The sequence below is a fragment of the Drosophila sulfurigaster genome, chromosome 2L, assembly GCF_023558435.1.
Source record: "Drosophila sulfurigaster albostrigata strain 15112-1811.04 chromosome 2L, ASM2355843v2, whole genome shotgun sequence".
In the NCBI taxonomy this organism is placed as follows: Eukaryota; Metazoa; Arthropoda; class Insecta; order Diptera; family Drosophilidae; genus Drosophila; species Drosophila sulfurigaster.
In genome coordinates, this window is record NC_084881.1 from 11,987,750 (window position 1) to 12,011,631 (window position 23,882).

Below are 23,882 nucleotides of genomic sequence, written 5' to 3' on the forward strand. Positions count from 1 at the left end.
ACCCAGGACATGTCTATCTGTTGACTCTCGAGGGTAAATCAGTGGAGTCCAATTTGAGCAGTGGCAAAAGTCACACTCATTCTATGGCGGTAAACCACATCGATGTGGATCTTCGCGGTGAATATGTGGCCACATGCTCCGATGACGGCTGCGTGAGTCATGAATTCCATAATTCAACAAGGTTTTGCGCAACAACGATTTTTTATTTAAATTAATCCAATTCTGCAGGTCAACATTACAAAATTATTCAACTGGAAGAACAATCGAAGTTTCATTTCGAGCAAGTTTATCAAAGCGGTCGGGTGGTAAATATTTCTACAATGGCTGATATATTGCCACCTAATAACAGCGTAAGTTTTATGCAAGTGGATAAAATTACCAATAATATGTGACATGGCAATGTGGTGATTCTAGGATTCAGGCAGCGATGAGGAAGAAGTAGAGCCAAAGTTCAAATACCAGCGCATTGGCAACAGTGTTGCCAGTTTAGCAATTTAGTTGCTAGATCTAGCAACTTTTCAAAATATTTGCAACTTTTTTTTTTTTGAAAATGCTATTAGCTACAAATCTAGCAACTTTTTATTTTTTGTTAGCTATTTTAGCAATTTTAGCAATTTTTCATTTATACTTTACTTAAAGCCCTTTTATTTTGTATTCTCTTTTTGCCATTCACTGCAAAAAATTGCGATTAATAGTTCACAATGAAATCGGAACTTGTATTTAACTCAACGGTTCGATTATAAGAGCTACTTGAACCAAAACCCTTTTAGTGATTTAGCAAATTTTGCGCTCAAAATCTTTTCCCTACTTTTGTCGAACGCTGAAGTTGAGCGTATATTCTCACAAATGAATATAGCAAAACATAAATTACGTAACTGTATGAGCATTATATTATAATAATATATAATATTATATTATAATATATAATGATTATAACATTAAATGCGATATTGCATGTAAGGTTAGTTTGAGTTTAAACAATTGAAAATACGAGCCGATATAGCGACAGGTTGCTAGTCTCGCTAGGAGACTCCTACCAGCTAGACCGTTGAGGCGATTGAAGCGTCAAGGTTTCGCCAAAACGATAACCCAATCGTAAACTTCACATAATCTCCTTAAACTAATATGAGGTTTGGTTCAAAAAAATACATTTTTAGCTGTGTTGTTATAGTACTATTTTCTTCCTGCTGTACTGGTTCGATACTTAATAAAGAAGCTAATTATATGAAAAAAAAAATTAAAAAAAATAATTTAAAAAATATTTATATATGTATTGGACTACATAGGCATAACAAATGTTGCCATAATTATGTACTTCCCTACGAGTACTTAGTTAAAATTTCAGGAAACGTAAAGTACACGGATAGTAAGGAAGCAGAAGAATTAGACGAAATTCGAAGTATTTTGTAATGTTAAGAAAAGAAGATATGAAATCCTGTTTATTTAAATTTTTTAATTTTTAATTTCAATATTTTATTCTCAAATTATTTAAAAATGTACATACTATTTGAAAAAGAACATTTAAAAGATTTAGCAATTTTTTTTGGCAATTTTTTTTATAATTTTTAGCAATTTTTAGCAACTTTTTTTCTTAAATCTAGCAACTTTTACTCCAGAGAATCTGGCAACACTGATTGGCAATGATTTGCGAAATATACTCAACACCGATGTGGTCACCTGTAGTGCTGTGCATTCCAAGGTTTGTTTACAATTGGACGCAATTGGAATATGAATAAAATATTCATAATTTTACAGTTTCTGATATTTGGCACATTCCGAGGGGGCGTCTATCTGGTAGATCATCAGGGCAACTCAGTGGAGTCCAATTTAAGCACTGGTGATCGTCATACTCATTCTGTGGCTGTGAACCACATCGATGTGGATGCTCGTGGTGAATATGTTGTCACATGCTCCGATGACGGTCGCGTGAGTCATGAACTTAATCATAAATTAAGGGATGCAACAACCGATTAAAATCAATTGCACTCCGCAGGTTAATATTACGGGTTTGTTTAGTTGCGAAATCAATGATACTCTCAGTTACGACAAGTTTATCAAAGCTATCGCCTTGGATCCAGAATACCAATCAGGCGTGCGTCGCTTCATAGTGGGTATGTTACTCAGTTCTTTTATTTGGCTTTTGGTTTATATAATTTTCAAATTATTTTAGGTGACGACAAGCTGACTCTCTATGAACCCAGCTTGCTGCATCGTCTGAGGCCTCGGGAATTGTGCGCTGTGGAAGGCAGCGTGTTGACCATTAGCTGGCAGGGCAATTTTGTCGCTTGGGCGAGTCATTTGGGAGTAGATGTCTATGATCTGAGACTGAAATGTTCGCTGGGACTGATGAAATGGGAGGTGCCAGCGCAAGCACATCTAGAAAACTTTCGCTGCCACCTACGTTGGTCGAATCCAACGACGTTGCTCATCGGTTGGGTAGACACCATACGCATTTGTGTGATACGGAAACGCAATGCCATCGAAGCATCATTTAGTAACTTGCCAGGCTATGTTGTAAATACTGGTCAGAATGCTTATGGCTACACTTTATTTGTTCCACTTTTAATAATGTCTATTTCCTTTTGCAGCCTCATTTCGAACATCTTTCTACATTTGTGGTCTGGCACCGCTGGCGGCCAATCAGCTTGTTGTGCTAGGATATCGTAAGGAACGAAGTGTGAACTATAAAGCGTTGCGTCCTGTGCTCTGTGTCATTGAATATAAGATGAACTCTTACAAGGAAGTGTACCAAGGCATCTTGCCAGTGCGTGGCTTTGAGGAGTACACAGTCAATGACTATAGTTTGGGTTGTATCATTGAGGAGAATCGTTACTTCATAATTGCCCCTAAGGATATTGTCGTGGCCAGCCTGATTGAGACAGACGATCGCGTGGAATGGCTCATTAAACACAAGTAAGTGGATTCCCCACGAAGGCTCTTCGTTGAATGATCCTATATTTTAAGTAGTTTTCATTTGATTCAGTCAAATCGGGAATGAATTTCACCCATATGAGTCAACCAAATAATTTTTATTGAGTTTTTTCTCTGCCCTCACTTAACCAAAGAGGAATGCTTAATTTCCCATACAAGGAAAGTAAATTTAATTGATTTTTAGAGACATTTATCTTACTTATTCCACAAGTTATGCTTAACTGCCATTCAAATTTGACATGAGTCAATTTATTCTCATTTGATGGTTTCTTTAATACCCCATTGGACCTTGGACGTAAACTTAATTCTCAAATTAGACTATATTAAACTATTACCTTAAGGAATTAGGTCCCTTCAAGTTTATGTTAAATATGTTAAATTTAATATAATTTATTAATTTAATAAATGCCTGAATTAATATCAAAAACGCATTTTAAGCAATCAGAATGCGTAACCTGAAAAATTATATTTTTTACCTCTTTTGAATAAGAATTGTAATTCCAATTTAAAGAAATAAATTATTATTTTTTTCTTAGCAAATTCGAGGAAGCTATGGAGATTTCTACACATGGCGGCAGTCTACCACTGCTTTCCGTGGCTAGGTAAGAATTATTAATGAATGAATTCATTTAATAATTCTTTATTAAAACCAAACAACCATAACAGATTGTATATAAACCGTTTGTTGACGCTCAAAAAATACGAAGACGCTGCTAAATTGTGTCACCGTGTGCTGGGTAATAACAAAGCCCTGTGGCAGGAAGAGGTATTCAAGTTTGTCAAGTGCCAGCAACTACGCTGCGTTAGTGCTTACTTACCCACATCGGAGGATTGCAAGCTGGATCCACAAGTCTATGAAATGGTACTCTATGAGTTTCTCATGCTGGACGTAAATGGATTTCTCAATCTAATCAAGGAGTGGCCACCAAAACTGTACAATGGCTTAGCTGTAATTAATGCCATACGCGATAATTTCAGAAAACAGAATGGTAATGAGTTACTTGAGGCGTTGGCACTGTTGAATTCCCACCAAGGCAACTATGAAAGCGAATTGCGCAGGTTATTAAAGTAAGTCTTTACTTTTACAATTTAAATATATCTTCCAAGGAGTACTAAATTCTTTTTACAGATTGCAGAACAAAGATGTATTTGAGCTAATACGAAGATTTGAGCTCTACGACGTCATTTCTCAACTTATCATTCCACTCATTCAGTTAGATCGCGAACGTGCCTTTCAGATATTACTCGATAAAAGTAAAATTAAGCCCGACGTTGTTGTACATCAGTTGGAGCAAAACCAAGAATACCTTTACTGGGTAAATGATAAATATTAATCCATTTAGACCTATTCCCAACTAACTATTTTCGTTATTCACGTAGTATTTGGATGGTCTAGAAAAGACTGAGAGTCATGGCGCGTTCCATCAAAAACTTGTTGGACTCTATGCAAAATATGATCGTTCAAAGCTGTTTCCCTTTTGCGTCGTTCAACTGATTATGCTATACAAGAAGCGCTAGCAATTTGCAAAAGCAAAGGTTTCCATCCAGAAATGGTCTATTTGCTGGGTCGCATGGGAAGTGTTGTCGAGGCTTTAAATATTATTATACATAGCGTAAGTCTTGATTAATACCTGATAGATCTGTCTATTGAAATGATTGTACTTTTAGATAAAAGACATTGAAATGGCTATTGAGTTCTGTAAGGAGCACAATGATGATGACCTTTGGAACAAACTCATCGACGAGTCTACCAAGCAGCCTGAAATAGTAACCAAGGTTCTGGATGGAATAGTGGGTATGTAGAATTATTGACCAATACTGTATAGCCAGCTAATTAATTTCATTCGTAGACTACGTGAATCCGGAGTTGGTGGTCAGCAAGATCAAATTAGGACAGAATATACCTAATCTGCAGCAATCGCTCACCAAAATGCTGTGGCATTATAATCTACAGGAGGATGTTATGGATCTGGCTCACAAGATCCAATTGACAGACTATTTCGACACTCATGCTGAAGTGGTTACGATGCAGCAACGTGGTCGGAATGTCTCCTATGATAAAGTGTGTGCATCCTGTTCCCGTACCCTTATTATTGACACAACTCCGAACAATGGACTGACTATATTCAACTGTGGCCACATTTATCATGAAACTTGTTTGACAGATTCTCGTTGTGGTGTCTGTTTGGATTGGGATGCTATTCTTGAAAATTGTTAGACGCCAATTTGTAAAAGTCTGAATGTGGTTTTGTACCAGAAGTATCAGGGAATTATAATATATAAAAAAGCTTGAGGGATAAGGAAAAAGGTACAAACAGGCAATAATCAGTTTATGAAAATAGATACTTGACCATAAAAGCATTACTTTTGAATATTTGAAATCGTGGTATGCAAACTTCAGCGTTCTAACATATTTTTTTTTACAATTTTCATGCAATATGTACAATTAATTTATTAGCCTTAACTTTTGCTTGTATGAGTATTTATTTTTTATATTTAATTAAAGCGCTGTAACTATTAACTGTGTCGACTATAGTGGTCTCGTTTCGAATTAGCGCGCCAAATTTATTGGTATCGGTACCAAATGCCTACAGCACATCGATAGCTGGTGGTCAGCCCAAGTAAATATATCGGCCATCGATTCTCATTATCGCAACTTGATAAATAAAAACACATGCAAGTTGTTTAATAGAAACTTACAATAACATATGCATGACATATTGGCAATTGTTTCTTATTACAATTGTTTCTGTGTTTATTTTCTTTCATTCACCCCAATACAATCTTGCAACCGGTAGTCAAATGCACTTAGGCCTCTGTCTCAGACTGAAGCTTAGCCACATAGGCGGCCTTGTGGGCAGCAACCTTGGTCTTGCGCTCCTCATTTGTGAGTTTCTTGGCGTTCCACCTCTTCTTGGTAGGAGCTGCCTTCTTTGCAGCAGCCTTCTTCGGGGTTGGATCGTTGCGGATGGCCTGGTGGGCTTTCTTGTAGATATCCTCAACCTGCAAAGTGAAATTAAATAGATTAATAAAAGAATACCATTTGAAGAATTTGAATTTAGTGATGTGCAACCATAAACAGGAAAATCAGCTCATTGGGAAGAGGTGAAATACGAACACAGGTTTGCATTTACTGTGGTCCACTTTTGGCACAGCCAGCGTTGTGGGTTACAAAACGCAGCGGTAATTTTTTAAGTGGACGTCAAAGTCAGTTCATTTATGAGAATACTCACATCGTCAGCACGGATGCCCAACTTGATGTAACGGCTGAACTGGCGCTTGAAAGCCTCCTCATCCTCTTCCTCCAAGCTGCGCATATAATCAGCCACGTGCTGGCCAAAGATGTGAGCGCGGTGCACATCAGCATTGAAGCTCTTGGCCTCAGCAGAGTAGCCAGGGAAACGCTTAACGGAGTGGGGGATGTTCAGACCACCATCGACAGCACCCTTCATGGCACCGAAGACACGGGCACCAGTGGTTGTGCGAGCCAAACCGACATCCAAGAAACAACGGAATGCACCTGGTCCGTCATCGACGGGCTCCACGTTGAATTCCTCGCCGGTGACCTCAGTGCAGCCAGTGTAGATCGAGTCCAAACCCAACTTGTTCAACAGACGGCGAGCAACCAACAGGCCAGTGGCGTAGGCAGCAGCATAGTTGGTCAAACCGACCTGCAATATTGGTTTGTGTTTACTACCAGCCTAAAGGGCCTTATTGAATGATTTACCTGGATGCCATAGTTGGGCAGCTCGTGCGAGTAAGCAGAGCAGACGACGCGGTCACCCTCGATACGAGCGTAAGCGATTTGGGCAGTGATGTCCTTGTTCGACAGACGCACAATCAAGCGGTACTTGGGGGTGTTGTACTTGTTCTTGTCCTGGAAAGTCAGACGCTTTCTGGCATAGTAGTCGGTCTTGCCCTCACGACGCCTGCGGAACTTAACTTGGTACCGCTTGAAGTACTGCTTGTTCTTGACTACCTTGACGAAACCCTGTAAAACACACACAAAACATACACACAACACAAGTTGGAATTAGTTGATGATCTGTATGGCACTAACTTTAATCTCTCAATTATTTATGCATCAGTGGTCGCTTTTGCGCAGTCTTATTGCATTTCACTAAAGCGTACTTTAATTGAGACGTTTGCTGTGTTATCTTATTGAAAATGCTCACCATTTTTCACTTTTTAATGAAAATTAAACACCGACGCAAAATACGCGATGTCTTCACACGTAGGTGAAAAAGAAAAAGGAAGAAGCTGACAGGCCGCTTAGAAGCAGGGTCGTATTTTTTCGTTTTGACAGTTAGCGCACAGCCAACTTAGCGTATACATTAAAAATCCGCCAGATGGCGTGTGAGTGTTATTAGTCAATGGGCGCCTATTGCATTGAAATTCAAAAACTAAATGTGTTTAAAATATTGTATTTCGCAGTGTTTTATATTTTAAAAGCAATGCTTCCAAATGTATTTGTGTATTTTCCTCAAATTCTTCGGCATTTTGAGAGCTATAAAACCGCTCAATGTCATGTTGCAGTTTCTAAAAAAAAAATATTATTTTTAATGATTTGTTTTGCAATGTGGAAGATATCTTTCATATTTACCATAACTTTTAATTGAATATCTTCAAGGGGAGTTAAGTCCTCATCTTCCGGTTCAAGATTTAAATGCAAATGCTGTTTGAAATGATATAAAGCCGAAGCATCATCACTTTCCAGCAGTAATGCCACATTATTCTCTTCTTCACTGCTTGTCAAACTAAGCTTGCTATCGACAAAATATAAGTCCAGATTTTTATCGTGACTTTTATCACTAGCATTACATAAGCTAGCTATTTGTTGCAAGTTCATATTACTAAATGGTTTAACTTTCTGTTTGATTATGGGTTTAGCTTTCTTCTCAGCAAATAGCAACAAATCAATTGCTTGCGGTTTACTAAACAAATTTAATGAGTAAAGATGTCCATTAAAAAGTGCGCGATATGTTTCGCTGGTTTCTTTTACTTCAACTGGCAGCAGGACAGCATTAATTTGGGTTTTGAACTCTAGGAAGGCGGCCAATTTAAGCGTAAATACAGGCAGCTGCGTGTTATGAATTTTTTTAAGAGGTATAATGATTCGACACTTGCGGCTTATAAGTAAATCTGTGGGAACATGATGCACATGCGCTTCATGCTCGTGATAGACAAGTATTTGCCAGTGGCTGCTGTGCAGCAATAGATGGCTATTGTGCAGCTTCAACTGTAATGTGGCATAAATACCGCAACTGTCTAGGTCCACTTGTCTAGCCGTGTGGAGCAGCAACATGTCAATGCCATAGACGGGTAGTTGTCGTCGAAACTCAAGTGTCGCCTCCAAGCTTTGCTCCTCCCAAGCCTCATTCCTGGCAACTGCCACCAGCTGTTGTTTCTCGTGTTCCCGCTGTATGGCAGCCAAGAGTTGCGCTGGCTGCTGTTCGTATTGCTCCAAAACGTCAGCATTGCCACGTAATCTTTCAACAGCAGCTGGCGTTAAGTCATTGAGCATGCCGTCATCTCTGGAAGCTTGCTGTTCTTGTTGCAAACTAAAGGCAATGCGATAGAATATGTTATTGTCGCTGAGACAAACCAACTGTTCAATGTGCTGCACCCAAGTGCAGGCTTGCATCCCTGCCACAGACTTGCAACAGCGTTGCACGACACAATCATCCAGCTGTTCATCGTACTGGAATCTCAAGCGCACCAACTGTTCGCCATCAGTATAGTAAAAATCTCCATTATCACTGCTGGCATCGTAATCCAACCACTCGGCACCAGTGAAATGCATTTGTCGCTGTTTAATGCCCAGCAACTGAGACATATACCAGATGTCCACGCTGCCACAACTGAGGTAGACCAAACATAGGTTTAACGATGGTAGTAGACGCATAAAATCCACAGAAGTGGCATAAATGCAGAGAAGTTCAATGTTGTAGGCCTCCTCCTTATCAGCATCCTCATTTGCATCGTTTGGAATCAAGACGAATACATGTCCTGCAATGCTAAAAATATGAAGCTGCTTATCGGCGATTGCGCCGACACCAAATAAGCATTGCATGAACTTTTCATGTGATTTGGTAACCGTCACAGTCATCAAAGTATAATGATCGTTTTGCCAATCACATTGGAAAATGTTCTGCTCATCGTAGGTGATGTCGTAGCTTTGCAGAAGGGTGCTCTCTCCTTTGCCTAAGCTGGGAAGATCCATGTAGACCTGCAGCAGCAACTGTTGCGTCTCCTCGTTATGCGCAATTACACTGAATCCCTCGTGAGTCTGGGCGAATGCACGAACGCCATTTAGCCAGGCGATGCTGTGCAGCGATTTGATGGAGCCAAAACAATGAACGCGGCCATCGGTCATTAGCAACAGCGTGTTGTACTCGAGCATGTGAATGCTGCGCAGATAACAGTTGTTGTTGGGCAATGGAATGCGCACCTTGGTCATCTCCATTCGACTGGTTTTCTTAGACGTCTTGAAGCGATAGTTTATCAAGTAGCATTCGTTCCAAGTGACAAACACTGATTTGGTTTTATTATTGCTGGTCGAAGAGTGGCTTATTAGGCCACATGGTTGAAACAAAGTGTCATCCTCGATGGACCAGAGGGCGTCCTCTTCTTCTACTGTCCCTGGTTCATTTAACTCCTCAATTTCCATAATTTTCCGCAGAACAACAATTTTCAAATATGATGCACCAAAAAACAGCTGATAACTACAAGTATGACCATAGCTTTTTAGTTAAAAATTCCTTTGAAACGCGTGGCGAGGCAGTCACACTGTCTACAATTTTCAATATTACCGGTTAATTAACGTTGTCGTAATATTCATTACTAATTTGTACAATTAATTAATTAAAACTAAAATCTGATCTTTCATTTGCTCGTATGTGCTTCTATTTGTAATGTTTCTTATTGTAATGATGACATCGCAATGATGTCCATCTCTAAAGCAATCGTTTAAAGCCAAATAATAACGACATTGAAAATCAGTGAAGAGGCAACAGGTAAACAAAGTTTAAACAATTATACACAAAAAATGGCGATGCTTATTCGCCTGGCACGACGCACTTACGCGACAAAGCTGACTGAACACCAGGCTGCGTTGATGGCACGCAGCTTGCCAAAGCGCGAAGCGATTCCCGGCGTGCAACACATTATTGTGGTGGCCTCCGGCAAAGGTGGCGTCGGCAAGAGCACTGTGGCCGGTGAGTACTTGGCTTAATTTTCCAATCATCTTTAAACAAATAAAATTTTTTTTTTTAGCAAATTTTGCTTGCAGCTTGGCCAAGTTGGGTGCCAGAGTGGGACTGCTGGATGGTGATATCTTTGGTCCCAGTATTCCTCTGTTGATGAATGTGCATAGTGAGCCGCTTATCAATGATAACAATCAGATTATACCGCCACAGAACTACAATGTCAAGTGCCTGTCCATGGGCATGTTGACACCCACGGATGGTGCCATTATCTGGAGAGGACCTCTTGTCATGTCTGCCATACAGCGGCTGCTCAAAGGCGCCGTTTGGAGTCCCCTGGATGTGTTGGTCGTGGACACCCCACCGGGAACTGGCGATGTGCATCTATCGCTGACCCAACACGCCCCAATTACTGGTGTCGTACTGGTGACCACGCCCCATAAAGCAGCTGTTGATGTGACGATCCGTGGCGCTGAAATGTATCACAAACTCAAAGTGCCCATTCTTGGCTTGGTGGAGAATATGCGTTACTCCATCTGTGAGAGTTGCAAGGAGCGTACAGAGTTCTTTAAGGGACCAACAGATCTATCAAGCAAATTGCCACCTACAACCATATCATTGCCATTGGAAGCGCACATTGCCGAGTGTGGCGAATCTGGAGTTCCTGTAGTTATAAAACATCCCAACTCGGAATATGCAAAGCTTTTCAGTCAACTAGCTAGTCACATTTGGGGTGTTCTAGAAAAAAATCGTGAAGCAAATAATGATGTGCAGTCAAAGTAGTCAATTACAGTTGCATTTGCATAAGTTTTCTCTATAACATTAAGCAATGGTTTTATAAGTAAGAATAAAAAACTACCAATGTTATTTTGTGTTAAGTTGTTATAAAAATATAATCATTTAATATTTATTATACAATTCATTTATTTATGTAATCAACACACAAACCTATTTAACAATAAGTTTAAAAGCTTGGATCTATATTTCCCTAATAAAAAAAAATAGTGTTGTTGATTCATGTTAAGAAATGAATGAATAAAATAATGAATAATATTCAAAACAAATGTTATCAACGAAGCTACAACTAAGAAAGTGACCACAACGTCTAAGATATCCCAAAAGTTTATTTACATTTTTTTTTTGGTTTTCAGTAATGAATTTATTTATTCTTCTTCAGTTTCTTCATCTTTTTCATGGCCTTACGATGCGCATATTTGTCAGTCCGCTTGATCACCTCTTTGTACTTTCGTTTGTTGAACTTTTGGAATTCCTCATCGGCCAACAATTCATCCACCAGTGATTTCTTCGTCTTGCGCGTATGACGCTCACTGTAATGATCCAGAGGCGAGTGCTGAACTGTTCCAATCTGGAAGTATTTAGGCAGCACCTTGAGGTCGTTCTTCTTATAGAAATGTTTAGGATCCAACACGGAACGCATTTGTATGATCTTCAGCTCATTGCGCATATCCTCAGTGATTTCAGTGGCTGGCATATCAAACCAACCGCCTCCCTTAGTCTTAGCGCGTTCTGCCTGTAATTTAATAAGAGTAACATTAATTTTTGGGAAACGAATTGGCTAAAATACGCATTATAAGCAAGTCAATATCAGATTACTAAAGACGTCGTCAATGCGGCAACAGCACAAGCCTCAACAACTGCTGTGTTATGGGGTGTCGACAATAGCACGGATGTTTCATTTGGGAATTGAATGTTTGCCCACGCCTAAATCAGTTATCTTGACTCAACGATAAATGACAGTCTAGCGTTTCAAGGCCTTTGATGTTCCGTCGGCCTTACAGCGATCGTCACAAGCTCCGAGGCGATCACTAAGATTACAACGGATGAAACGCTTGATGTGCTATTGTCTATGAAGTGATTCGAGTCTCTTGTCACAGCAGTCGCCTCAAGCAGCAAGTTTTGTGCACTTACTACACCATCATTTGGTGCAGTTTCGGTTGTCGAATATTTCATCATCTAAATGCGTGTAAAATATTCCACAATTTCAGTTAACTTACTCTATTTAAAAGAGGCTGTTTTCGCCTGGACACTGTTGGCAACGCCTTCGACTGCGCGAATTCGCCTGTGAGAACCGTTTTCTTCATATCCAACTCGACATTTGCCTTGCGTTCCTTCTGACTTTCGCTAGTATCGTAATGCAAATCTGTGATTTTCTTGCGCTTCGACATCTTGTGAGTGTCCGAATTTTCGACTGCCTCATTAATCTGCTCAGCCAGTTCAGTAAGCCGCACTGCCACTTTTGATGGTGCTGCTAGCGTCGTTTCATTCGCTCTAGATTTAACTATTTTTCGCACATCTTTGTTGTTCACTTTGACGCCAAACAGTTCAATTTCCTGAACTTCTTCCTCCTCATCTTCACTGTCTGAGTTATTGGCGCTAAGCAAGCGATCACTAAAGGCGTTATTGTATATTGCAGCGGATGAATGGCCACCATCCACATCTGCATCTTGTTGCTGATCACCGGCTGTGTCAATTACAAATAACGAAGCCATTTTTATATTTTACAAAAACTAAAAACGCGCAACGCATGTGGCGTCGATTCTAAATGTTTACTATTCGTCGTGACTGGCAATTAGGTATGGGAAGAAAGGCAGTATCGATATTAATATTTGAAACGTGAGCACTGTGAGATCATAAATTGCGCGGTATATAATTTTCGGTATATAAATAACAAAAGTTTATCCAATATATATTCAAAATTTACGAGTTTCATTCAATTTTACCTCCTTCGCCTGAAAATTTTCAATTTCATATATTTAAATATGCAAAAAAATTTATCGATATTAAAAATGTTTAAAAATATTTAGTTATCGATTGAGCCATAGATGTATCTCCACCTCTAGCATATCACACGTGTTTTGTTGATTTCAGCTGAGTGGAAGTTTGGCAAAAATAGTGGCATATATAGTTGAAAAAAACCCAAATATAATGTCAGTTTTCTATAAAAGACAATTCTTAGAGTATTACTTCTGGTATCTAATTTATAAAACGTAGGACCACCCAGTAAATTATTCGAGTAATCAGCTCGGTAATCGACTTCCTTCGTTCAGAGACTTATTGCGTATTATTAGGAAATACATTTCAAAGAGGGGTTCCACAAAAAAAGTAAAATTTCTTCGCAATGTCAATGTTCAGCAGCAAAACGGGCATTACGTCCATATTAAAGTCGTACAGCGGTGCGGATCGCGAGCGTGCTAAAACTGCAGCTTTGAATAAAGTGCGCTTTTCGACGCCAAAAGAGAAGGGCATTATTGAGTCGGTGCGAGTTGCTCTCGAGGAGCATAATTTTCACTTGATCCAGGAATTTACTTACTTTCTACGCGAGGCGGAGTTATGTGTAAGTTTGTAAAAAAAAACAAAAAGTATCCAATTGTAACCTTCAACTTTTAGGATGAGGAAATTGTGGCTATTATGCGAGATGCTCGGAAAATCGTGCACAGCTTGACGCCGGAGTTTGCCGATCTTGTGGAAGCTCTTCTAGGAATCAACTGGAAGAAACGCAACACAAATGCTACAGAAGCTTACTCCGAGTTTACTGTTGATGTGATGATTGCCCACAATACATATATTCAGATTGGAATCAACAAGTTAATCTTAAACTGGATACCAAATGATCAGGAAACTGACGATTGGATCAATGGATCGCCGTCCGAAAGTGTGCAAGCGGATCTACAAACTGTTCACACTTTGCTCAATCGTATTTTGACTGCCGTGCCAATGGCTTTTGATGTGGTTGTGGACACAATTGCGGCTAAATTTCCATATTTTAAAAAGCCGGCTCATGTCACCGCCGGGTACATACACAATGTACTTTGGCTCATATCATCGAAGCCAGTCTATGAAGAGCTTTTATTGCAGCTGGTTCTGCAAAAGTAAGTCTTTATCCTCCATTTGTAAACATTGTAAGCATGTTTTTTTCGCTCGATAGACTGCTTATACTGGACGTGAGTGCGCCACGTGATGAAATCGAAGCACTACGGGAGGACTCCGATGATGAAGAAGATGAAATGGAGGCAGACGCCATGTTTCAGATGGATGATGTTAATACTCAGCCAAAGCAGCCAAGACCTCTAGATCATCCCATTGGTCAGATGCTTGATATATGCCTGCTGAAGCTTTTTTAAGTTCCTCGACGATAAATGTCGGCCAACGCTCAATGCCAACGATGAACAGCGAATTGTGAAAAACCGATTCTTCAAGATGCTTATTCACATCTTCGACGAGGTGCTGCTTCCAAGCCACAACATACATCATGTGCAGTTTGTGATGTTTTATGTGTGCAGCATTCGTCCAGCCTATACCGAAGCCTTTCTCAGTTTTCTTTGGCTAAAAGTCCAGAATCCAAATGTATCGTCAATCATACGACATGTCGCTGTTAGCTACATTGCCAGTTTTCTGGCTCGTGCCAAGTTTGTGCCATTGAGGTGAGTACAAGATCATAACTTAATCGAATAATCATTAATGGCTCCCTTTGCAGCACCATCACTTACTATCTGAAGGAGTTGAGCAACTGGGCAAATACCTACATCAATGATTCGGATGAGTTTAGCAGCAAAAAACTGTTCACTCAAAGCCAACATGGTATTCTTCTCCGTCTGTCAGGCCATGTTCTATTTAATTGCCTTTCGTGCGCGCGATTTGACAATCAACGAAAAGAGTAAGTTAGTTAATATCGACCCCGTTTTGGTATTAACTTTTATATCTCTCTAGATTTGATGCTGTTAAACACGCTACAATTGTCTAGACTCGCCATGTGTCACTTTAACCCGCTACGTTATTGCCTGCCACCGGTGGCCACTGCATTCGCTGGTGTCACGCGCACTTATCAGTTAGCATATTGTCACACAGTCCTGGAGCGTAATGCACGACGCAAACTGGCAACTATTTATGGTCATGATAAGCTAATGCCAGAGGAAACGCTTGACACCTTCTTTCCCTTTGATCCATACATTCTGCCACTGTAAGCTAAACCCATCTGATTTCTAAAATTTGATTCTAATTGATGGTTATTACAGCTCGAGCAAATATATTGAACCAAACTATCTGGTCTACAAGGTGCATGAGTTGGAGGAGCCAACGGAAATTGTGACCACAGAGATCATGCGACGCAAGCGTGGTGATTCCGAAATGGTTGAAGACGATGACTTCATACTGGCGGACAAGCGACAGAAGCTAAGCGAACTGTCCAATAGTCAGCTGTTTGACAAACAGTTTTACTATGGAACCTCACCGGGATTTAATCAACAATAAACAAAAGTGAATGTGGGGGACATAGTTGTAATAGTATTGGTATTTAATCAAAAATTATAGACTTTTATAATATGAAATGCATCGAAATTTATTGGGAGGCCTGGACAACTTGGCAGCCGCTTTAAACGTCTTGTGATGTGAGCCTGCTGCTGCCACATTGTGTCGTAGACCTAAGCTAATCACAGTTGTGGTTGAAGCCCACTTTCAGAAGCAGAGCCAATATTACAGTGGCTGCAAATATGATTGCCATGCTGGCATTTCAGCTGCTCGCTTAGATTCGACAGGGTTCGATATCGCGCTTGTTGTAAACAATGCAGAGCTAAGCACTTTTCGTGCAGCATTTCATATTTATTATATAGTTTTTCTTTCGAAGATGGATTGCTCTCCTAGTATTGCTTAGAGCTCGATTCAATATGCCAGTAGCGCTCCAGCGAACTATGCAAAAAAAAAAGCGACAGTTGTAGTTACCGCACTGCAAAAAGTTTTGGTCAAACCAATTGGAATTTTGCCTAATTTTACCACTTAGCATTGACAATGGTTTTGACCTCGAGGTAGCAGCGAAAGCAATTCGAAGCACTTCTTTAATTTCGATTTTTCATTCAACAACTACGGCTTTTTGTCTCAAGCAAAACGGCAATTAGCTATAGGCTGAGTTCACCTGTTGTAACAGATTTTTCTTCAGACCTGATATGTTCACTCCCCGCCTGATGATCAAAAACACAGCGAAATAATTGTTTACAGCAATCGTATAGAAAATCAATTCTATTTTTTGAATCTTAACTTAGAATTCATCCATCAAATCCACACAAAAATTGTAAACAAAAAACACATCCGCGCAATTGTTGTTAAGATGCATTTAAGCAACGAACTCGTATGGAATTGGCGCCAGAGCGATGGGTTCCTCCAGTTTCTTGACGAAATGCGACTTCTTTGGCTGCTCTGGTTGACGCTTGAGGTTCACCCATTTACCCTGGGCCTTAGCATCCTTGAGCAGACGCTCGTTCTCCTTCACACGACGCAGGAAATCCTCACGGCACTTGGAGTGATGCACATGCTCGATGCGCACGTTGATGCGCTTGGCTAGGATCTTGCCGCGCACACGTTTGTTTACAATGACACCAACGGCATGCTGTGTGACATTGAAGATGCGGCCAGTCTTGCCGTGATATGCCTTGTAGGGCATACCCTTCTGGACGGCACCGTGTCCCTTAATGTCAACAATATCGCCGTTCTTGAAGACGCGCATATATGTGGACAGTGGGATGACACCATGCTTGCGGAAGGGGCGCGAGAACATGTCTCGGGTGCCGCGACGATAACCTTTTGAGTTGGTCATTTTGTTGCCTGCTGTGGTGGTTCCCTGCAATAAACAAACACTTGTAATTCACATTTTTTACAGTAAATAATGTGCACGGCACACGCGGGCACAGTTTATCGTATTTTTAAGGCAAATTCAATTGAATTTTGTGCCAAATTGCACAAAATATTCACTAACCTTTTACGTATCGACGTCCACGCGGTCGTGAAGTTGGGGAAAGAAAGAAAGATGGCTACCTGCGTGGCGTTGCCACACTCGTTACAGATTGATGTAGCGGCAGGGCTGTAATTTGCTAACCGTTAATTATGCACCCCTGGTAACAGTGTTGTGTTTTTCGATTGTGCGCGGGCTCAATTTAATGTTCAAGACAGGCTATTCAATAATAGCCTCTTTCCACCGCACGGTTTTCTTTGGTTTTCTTTGGTTTTTTCACGTTCAGGCAGAATGTTACGTTCGCCCCATGTAAAAACCCATAAGAAAAAACAGTCGGTTTTTCTACGTTCGCGAGATACGTAGAAATAGCGAACGCACTTTTTGTGTAATTATGCGATATTTTGATCGATATGACAACGAAAAAGAGCTCACCACTAACAAAACAGCTGACATTAAAGTGCGCCAAGGTATGAAAATAGAAAAATAAAAATTGTATTTTGCTTTTTAAAGCAAATTTTTTATATTTTAGATGAGCCAAAAAACTCGAAAGCCGTCAATATCGTGGAGTGGCATCCACAAGGCTATGTTGTTCGAGTTATGGGAGGAGAAATGTAGTGCCTTTTTTGGCCAATCCACAAAGGCGCTCCACAAGGATGCCAAACTCCTCCCTATTAATTCGAAAATTATCTTCAAAGAATAATTCGTTGTTTCCAGGAACATCGCGCTCCTAAAAACACCCATGACGTTGCTAAAAAGTAAATGTATTTATGTAAATATTACATTGCTGCCAGCAATGGCCTATACTCTATACTTCGCTAATTTTCCCTCCACTTCGTTAAAATCCTCATAAAAATTCTGCAATTTAATAAAATTTTCCATTTTCAAATGCGCGTGCTGTTTTTTGAAATGTTCGCCAACTCGTGTTTACATTTGAACAGCTGATATTTCAGAGCGGCCATATTGAGAAATTTACCGTTGCCCATATTTTTCGGTTCGTGCAGATGGAAACCCCGAAACGGGACTTTAAAAAACGTAGAAAAACTGAGTGAGGTGGAAAGAGGCTATAAGAAAATATTTTTATATATTTTTATTTTGTTTTCGCTAATTAAATGTTACCCAGATAAGTCAAAATAGTAGTTTATTGATTTCATTTTATTAAGTTAAAAAAGTTTTACAAATTCAACAGAAAACTAATTAATATTACATTTTTGCTTAAGTTTGAGCACTTTGGTACACACACACATAATAGTAAATGTCATTTAAATATCTCGTTACATATAATTTATATTTTAACTATCGTATATAAATGTATTATATAGGCATATATGTATGTTTATATAACTTGTCCGTTGTTTGTGTTCTAAAGTTATAATTTCACTTCACAAAAATTCTAAGAATGTGGCGTCATTTCGTTTGCAATTATTACATGATTGGAATTATCAAAGCACAAAACTATTAATTAGGTTGTATGCAATGCGGGCATTTTCGTCAAATACATGGTAGGTTATATATGTATATATAATATGTATATTTAGCTTATGCTTATGCATGTGGTACGTATATATAATAAATATTGTAAATAATTTCATTAATTTGTATATATATATAAATATATATGTAACTCATATAAGCAAGTGTATACCAAATATATATATATAAACAGCATATACACTTTGACTTGCACAAATCATCGATGTAAAACATAAAATTTAACATTAAGTGTTGCCTTTTCTTTTACATACATGTATATTAATTAATAATTTAATTTAGTAGATTATACTTGTCTCGTTTCGTTTCGTTTGGTTGGTTGATTGGTTTTCTGGTTTTCTTCTATTCTTTATCTTTTCACTTTTGCTCCATCCTTATTTTCATATATTACTTTTATTTGTATGTATGTATGTATATTATTGGCTGTTGTTTTTTTTTTTGGATTTCACAAATCCCACTACAAAAGCAGTCTCTCAAACTATGAATTTAGTCCACAGCTTCTCAATGCTCTGGTCTTTCTCTACAAAAAATCCTTTCGTTGTCCATTATTATAATTATTATTATTATTGGCGTATCGTATCCATATTATTCGTTCACAATTAAGCTGACTCCTTCTTGTTGTGCCCATTTTCCAGCGGTCTTTTTGGCAAGCTACTCGTCGAACAATTGCAATTGTTGTCGTCAGTATTGATGGGGGGCAGTGATGATGCGTTTTGTTGCTGCAGCTTCTGTTCCAGTCGCGTTTTGTACGTGTACAACGACTGCAATGGCACATGCAATAGCTCCACAATCTGCGTAAAGTTTAGCTCTGCAATTAAAGCACAAGTTCATTTTAGTGTTCAACAAATTCAAGTAATTCACTTTAATACCATTCTCTGCTGTAATATAACCATGTCGTATTAAGAAATCAATAACCACAGGCGCCGATGTCGTCTTGAAATCAGGTGTAAAGACACGCTCCACACACTCGTTGGCCGGAAGCAGTTCAAAGGCCTGCACCTCGCCATCAGCGTTGTGGGGCACAAAGTCCACCGGTAGCTCCAAATCAAACACGTACTCGGTGTTGGGAAACAGACCCTGATCGCTCTCAAAGAAGAACGAAACACAGCCGGCAGAAACCAGATTCTTGACGAGATCACTTGGAATGGATGCTTCCTCGGCAGCCTCCTTAATGGCCGTCTCCATGATGCCGTAGCCCACCGAGAGACCACCGCCCACCATATTATCCCATTTACCAGGCCAGGTCTCTTTGGTATTGGAGCGTTGCTGCAGCCAAATGCACAGACCGTGCTGCGGATGCTTTACATAGCCATTGATGTCCACACCATACTTTCGTACACCAAACAGCGGCGTCGCAGCACGCTCCATCTTCAGCAACGCCTTGTGCTCGGACTTCACCTCGAAGCATTCGTCCCGCCAGCCCGCCAGGGCAGAGAATAATCCCTCGCTGCGCAGATCACGTAATACTTTTTCCAATCGTGCGGTGCGTTCATTATAGTCACGGAATGCCGGATTCAATTCAACGAGACCCTGTGTAAATGTGTAAATGGTCTTGAAACGTTGAAGTGACGATGATGTCATTTTGAATGCTCACCTGCTTGGTGTATTCACAGTCACGTATGCAGAACACTTCAGGATACTTGAGCAGCTGCTTATAGACATCCGATTTAATGAGGCCAACTTGCTGTCCGCCAACCAGAAATGGACGTATGTCGCCCTTAGGAACGCCTGCCATGTAATAGAATTAATATCAGCGCTAATTAATTTTAAGTGCACTTTCCAATTAACAACATCTATGATGTTTGGCCATGAAGCAGAAGTGTTATTTATAAATGCAGGCATTATTAATCATCAGATAATCAGAAGCGCATCGTAGATGTGATTCATTGGAATCAAGATTAGATTATAAACTTTATCTACCGCTCAATCTGAGAAGGAAGTTCCATCCCATTTTCATAAAATATTTGCTCAACTATTCATGCCTTTCTTATAAAGAAATGATTAAATTTTTGCTAATCTTAATATATTTGATAATCTTAAATCTTTCATAAAATATTTGCTCAATTATTCATGTCTTTCTTATAAAGAAATTACTAAATTTTTGCTAATCTTAATATATTTGATAATCTTAAAAATTGTTTCTTTTAGTTTTATGATCCTTTTAATTTTTTATTGTCATTAATCTTTCTAATATAAAACACTAAGCCGTATTAAGTTGATTATGTTATGCAAACATTTTAATATGCCTTCAAAGATTTCGTTGAGTAAACCTAGAGATTTTGAACATTATTTTCTAGGCCAGACAGAACAGCGACTTTCTTATCGCCTCGCACAACATTAATAATTCTCTATAATTCAATTTATGATTAGCGAACATTTTTTTCTCAATGGCAGGCATATTTTTCTTGTTCAAATTTATTGGAAACCCTTGCTTTTAATATTATTTCCTCTATCATAGTATTAAAGTTCATTAGTCGTCCAATTGGAACCATACACAAGCTGACTGATTAGATATATGTGAAATCTAATAGGACACGTAATTAGTAGCCTTAAGTACTTTTGCTTGAATCGAATTTAATTGCTTTATTGTGCAGCTGTGTTTCTAATTTGCTTTTGCTCAAACAAAGGAATCGAGGTAATTTGAAGAAAGTAATCAACAAATTAATTATTGTTTGTTATTTCCCACTATTTATTATTATACATTTTAAAAGAGTTGTAATTACTTTTCTGCTCAACATTATGGTTTCTTATAAAACTTTTACTATAATATTTGTTTATTGTATATGGTTAAGTTAGACTTTTAACTATACATTCAGATCGTTAGTATGATTTAAAATTCATAATTCTTGTGAAATCTTAGAATAAATCTTCTAAGAATAGTTTTCTATTTAAATTATAAAGAAAAGTAGTCCAAAAGCTGGGAGTTTTTAGAAGTAGTCATATAAACAAATTAATCAATGTCCGGACTTGGCTGATAATGAAATCAATACTGTAAAAGCGGTTCGTACCGGTTGGCGAGATCGTCACCGGCTTTTGGCCAACTCAATTATTGCATCACTTGAAAAGCGAATGAGGTGGAAAACAACAAATCAGCGCAAAAAACATAAACACAAAATTCCAATTCACTTCATGATTCAAAGCTAAACAACACATATACATACATAGTATATAAAAGTCGACAAAGTATCTAAAGCAAAACAGAAAGAAGAGAAGACAAAAAAAAAACAAGTCGGAATATACAATGCGATACCCTAGAGTTGACGAATATATATATGTATATTTCTACACATATTGTAAAAATAAACAAATGAATAATCGACCATATAGCTTATACAGCAGAATATGCTATAGAGATTTATGTAGATCGGTTAAACCAAGTTTACTCCAAAATGTTTTGCACGCAAAAAAGGGTATTCGAAACGAAACTTTGATTCGTTTATAACTTTTGTGGCGAAATAACTTGAAATAGTTGGGAAGCAAAATAAAAACAAAAACACGTCAAAGAGCAGAAAGCGCGCATGCCGCTTATCAGCGGGGATAGAGAGCGCGAAAGAGTGGTAAAAAATAGAGATAGAAGTAGAGAGAGAGAGAGACAGAGAGAAAGAGGCATTCTGAATAAATGAAAACATATGTGGCCTTTCTTTGCACTTAATTAAACCATAAACATCTATCTCTTTATGTATTTGTATTGATACATATAGAATAAGTTCATATACAATATATCTCAATATATACATATACGGCGCATGTGTGTGTTTGTATTTGTGAGATGTTTCAGCTGTTGCTGCATGTTGTTGTTATTTTTGCTGTTGTCACTGAAAATGCCAAAAGCTGAGAGCTGCTTTTGCCCTCAAGGTGATGCGATAAAAATCTTGTTACAATTGCAATCAAGTGACAAATAATTAGTTAATTCTGTTGCAGCGTTAAGTTCTTAATTATTAGCGACAAAATCTTTATATGAATGTATGTATTTGTAACCTTGATTACTATATTTTATTTATATGTATGGCGAGCGCACTTTGTGTGTCGATTGCTTGATAAAAATGATCTTGCATAAGAGTCGCTGCCTGCTTATTTGTTTGTTTGATTTTTTGTTTAGCATTGAATTTTTCTTTATGTTTAATTGCTGTTAATGCAGAAAGAATTGTGCATTGTTGAAATGCGATAATGAGACACACAGCTGCAAGCACATATTTTCTTATAGTGAAATGCTGAACAATAATAATATTACGAGGTAAACAACCAAATAATTCCAGTATCAGATGACAAAGCAAGCGAGTGAGAGCGAGCAACAGGTGAAATTAATCGAGCAATGGTGGAACGGAAGTGCAGATCGATAACAGAAATTAATCGATTTAGAAGGACGATCTCTGCGCAGTGGCTGCTGACTGCCAGCGCTCTGCCAAAAAGGAAATTAATTTCAATGTCAATGCAGAGAAAGAGATGATGTGATTATTGGGATGCTGCGAAAAACGACATACGACATGGCAATGGCAGTGGAAGGCGACAGCGACGTCAGCACAGCAGCAATTGCACACACACACACACACGCTCCATACAAGTAAACAAACTAATCGATAATTCGCACTCTCTTGCTCTCGCTCTTTTTTGCAGCAATTGCAGTAAACTGTGCTGTATGTGCTGCTGCACCCATAACATTGGCGCCCTGGCCGCCCACAGTATAAGTATGTGTGTGTGTGTGTACTCGGTACATCAGAGTTCGAGGGTCGGCCAAACCCATTTTCATGGCCAGCAGGCAAACCCAAAAAACCCTAACAATATATCCAGAAACAACTAGAATGAGCTTTGCTACGAAAGAGTTAGTGACACTCACCTGTCAAATAGAAATTATTAAACTTTTGCGCTAGTCCCAGCAGACGCGACACATCGGTTGACGACATTGATGAGGGCGATGAGAGTATAGTACAGGCTCGGTCAGCCACAAAGTAAATACAAATACACTTTAAACGCCGGCTACTTTTGCTCTCACTCCACTCCGCTCCTCACCGCTCTATCAACTCCCACACCAACAACACACTCGAAGTTTAACGCGCAAGGAATGTCGCAATTGGGATTTTGTCTTTTGGGGGAGGGTTTTTTTCGTTTTGAGTAGCTTTCCTTGACCGGACACTATCTTTGTTTGCTGACCGCACAATTACTTATTCGTAATTTTCTCTATTTTAATTAGGGATATATATGGTGGACAACAAACGACAAAACCAACCATCAAAACACAACCGCACGCAACGAAAACACAGCCGTAGTGCTCGGGGTGACCGCAAGTGCGATTTCAAAATATGCTCTTTGTAGAGGTGGAAAAAAGTCGATAGCACATCCGATGATTTGATATTTTAACTTTTTTTTCTGAAAAATAGCTTTTTATAAATTGTATTTTTTAACACTGGTGCGTGGATTCTTTCTGCAACTTCCAATTCCAAAATATACATGTTATTGCCCACAGATAAGCGTACCATATTGACATTTGTATACTACTAAAATTAACTTAATTTTGAACAGCT

General features: G+C 38.9%; 8 protein-coding genes and 1 non-coding gene across 9 annotated transcripts; 3 read left to right on the forward strand and 6 right to left on the reverse strand.

Annotated features, from left to right (window-relative positions):
• The first annotated feature begins 83 nt into the window (after window positions 1–83).
• LOC133847896 (vacuolar protein sorting-associated protein 41 homolog) lies at window positions 84–5,243 on the forward strand. Its single transcript, XM_062283188.1, is given in 13 exon segments — window positions 84–152; window positions 1,619–1,699; window positions 1,756–1,926; window positions 1,994–2,111; window positions 2,171–2,524; window positions 2,589–2,913; window positions 3,468–3,533; window positions 3,598–3,999; window positions 4,061–4,247; window positions 4,312–4,408; window positions 4,411–4,544; window positions 4,600–4,726; window positions 4,782–5,243. Coding segments are annotated over 13 exon segments (2,499 nt in total). The 3' UTR covers window positions 5,150–5,243.
• Window positions 5,244–5,612: 369 nt separating this feature from the next.
• LOC133836412 (large ribosomal subunit protein uL18) lies at window positions 5,613–7,253 on the reverse strand. The gene is made up of 4 exons (XM_062266894.1): window positions 7,107–7,253; window positions 6,659–6,922; window positions 6,165–6,602; window positions 5,613–5,934 (listed from the first exon to the last, which is right to left on the reverse strand). The coding sequence occupies exons 1-4, from the start codon at window positions 7,107–7,109 to the stop codon at window positions 5,740–5,742; spliced, it is 900 nt and encodes a 299-aa protein (XP_062122878.1). The 5' UTR covers window positions 7,110–7,253; the 3' UTR covers window positions 5,613–5,739.
• Window positions 7,254–7,344: 91 nt separating this feature from the next.
• LOC133836404 (uncharacterized) lies at window positions 7,345–9,750 on the reverse strand. Its single transcript, XM_062266881.1, has 2 exons — window positions 7,535–9,750; window positions 7,345–7,470 (listed from the first exon to the last, which is right to left on the reverse strand). Exons 1-2 carry the CDS (start codon window positions 9,599–9,601, stop codon window positions 7,345–7,347), a joined length of 2,193 nt encoding a protein of 730 aa, XP_062122865.1. The 5' UTR covers window positions 9,602–9,750.
• Window positions 9,751–9,799: 49 nt separating this feature from the next.
• On the forward strand, window positions 9,800–11,058 carry LOC133836421 (uncharacterized). The gene is made up of 2 exons (XM_062266906.1): window positions 9,800–10,148; window positions 10,207–11,058. Exons 1-2 carry the CDS (start codon window positions 9,980–9,982, stop codon window positions 10,917–10,919), a joined length of 882 nt encoding a protein of 293 aa, XP_062122890.1. The 5' UTR covers window positions 9,800–9,979; the 3' UTR covers window positions 10,920–11,058.
• A 210-nt stretch (window positions 11,059–11,268) lies between these two features.
• LOC133850834 (deoxynucleotidyltransferase terminal-interacting protein 2) lies at window positions 11,269–12,732 on the reverse strand. The gene is made up of 2 exons (XM_062287063.1): window positions 12,152–12,732; window positions 11,269–11,667 (listed from the first exon to the last, which is right to left on the reverse strand). The coding sequence occupies exons 1-2, from the start codon at window positions 12,644–12,646 to the stop codon at window positions 11,296–11,298; spliced, it is 867 nt and encodes a 288-aa protein (XP_062143047.1). The 5' UTR covers window positions 12,647–12,732; the 3' UTR covers window positions 11,269–11,295.
• LOC133835418 (small nucleolar RNA U85) lies at window positions 11,737–12,048 on the reverse strand. Its single transcript, XR_009893574.1, has one exon. It is a non-coding gene; the product is annotated as a small nucleolar RNA U85 (small nucleolar RNA).
• A 259-nt stretch (window positions 12,733–12,991) lies between the features above and the next one.
• LOC133850832 (RNA polymerase I-specific transcription initiation factor RRN3) lies at window positions 12,992–15,481 on the forward strand. Its single transcript, XM_062287060.1, is given in 8 exon segments — window positions 12,992–13,491; window positions 13,545–14,026; window positions 14,083–14,272; window positions 14,274–14,578; window positions 14,632–14,704; window positions 14,706–14,811; window positions 14,865–15,114; window positions 15,170–15,481. Coding segments are annotated over 8 exon segments (1,857 nt in total). The 5' UTR covers window positions 12,992–13,275; the 3' UTR covers window positions 15,405–15,481.
• Window positions 15,482–16,132: 651 nt separating this feature from the next.
• On the reverse strand, window positions 16,133–17,057 carry LOC133850836 (large ribosomal subunit protein eL21). The gene is made up of 2 exons (XM_062287065.1): window positions 16,900–17,057; window positions 16,133–16,764 (listed from the first exon to the last, which is right to left on the reverse strand). Exon 2 carries the CDS (start codon window positions 16,738–16,740, stop codon window positions 16,261–16,263), a length of 480 nt encoding a protein of 159 aa, XP_062143049.1. The 5' UTR covers window positions 16,741–16,764; window positions 16,900–17,057; the 3' UTR covers window positions 16,133–16,260.
• A 1,732-nt stretch (window positions 17,058–18,789) lies between these two features.
• On the reverse strand, window positions 18,790–23,863 carry LOC133850833 (uncharacterized). Its single transcript, XM_062287062.1, has 4 exons — window positions 23,198–23,863; window positions 19,958–20,091; window positions 19,233–19,893; window positions 18,790–19,171 (listed from the first exon to the last, which is right to left on the reverse strand). The coding sequence occupies exons 1-4, from the start codon at window positions 23,262–23,264 to the stop codon at window positions 18,963–18,965; spliced, it is 1,071 nt and encodes a 356-aa protein (XP_062143046.1). The 5' UTR covers window positions 23,265–23,863; the 3' UTR covers window positions 18,790–18,962.
• Window positions 23,864–23,882: the final 19 nt, after the last annotated feature.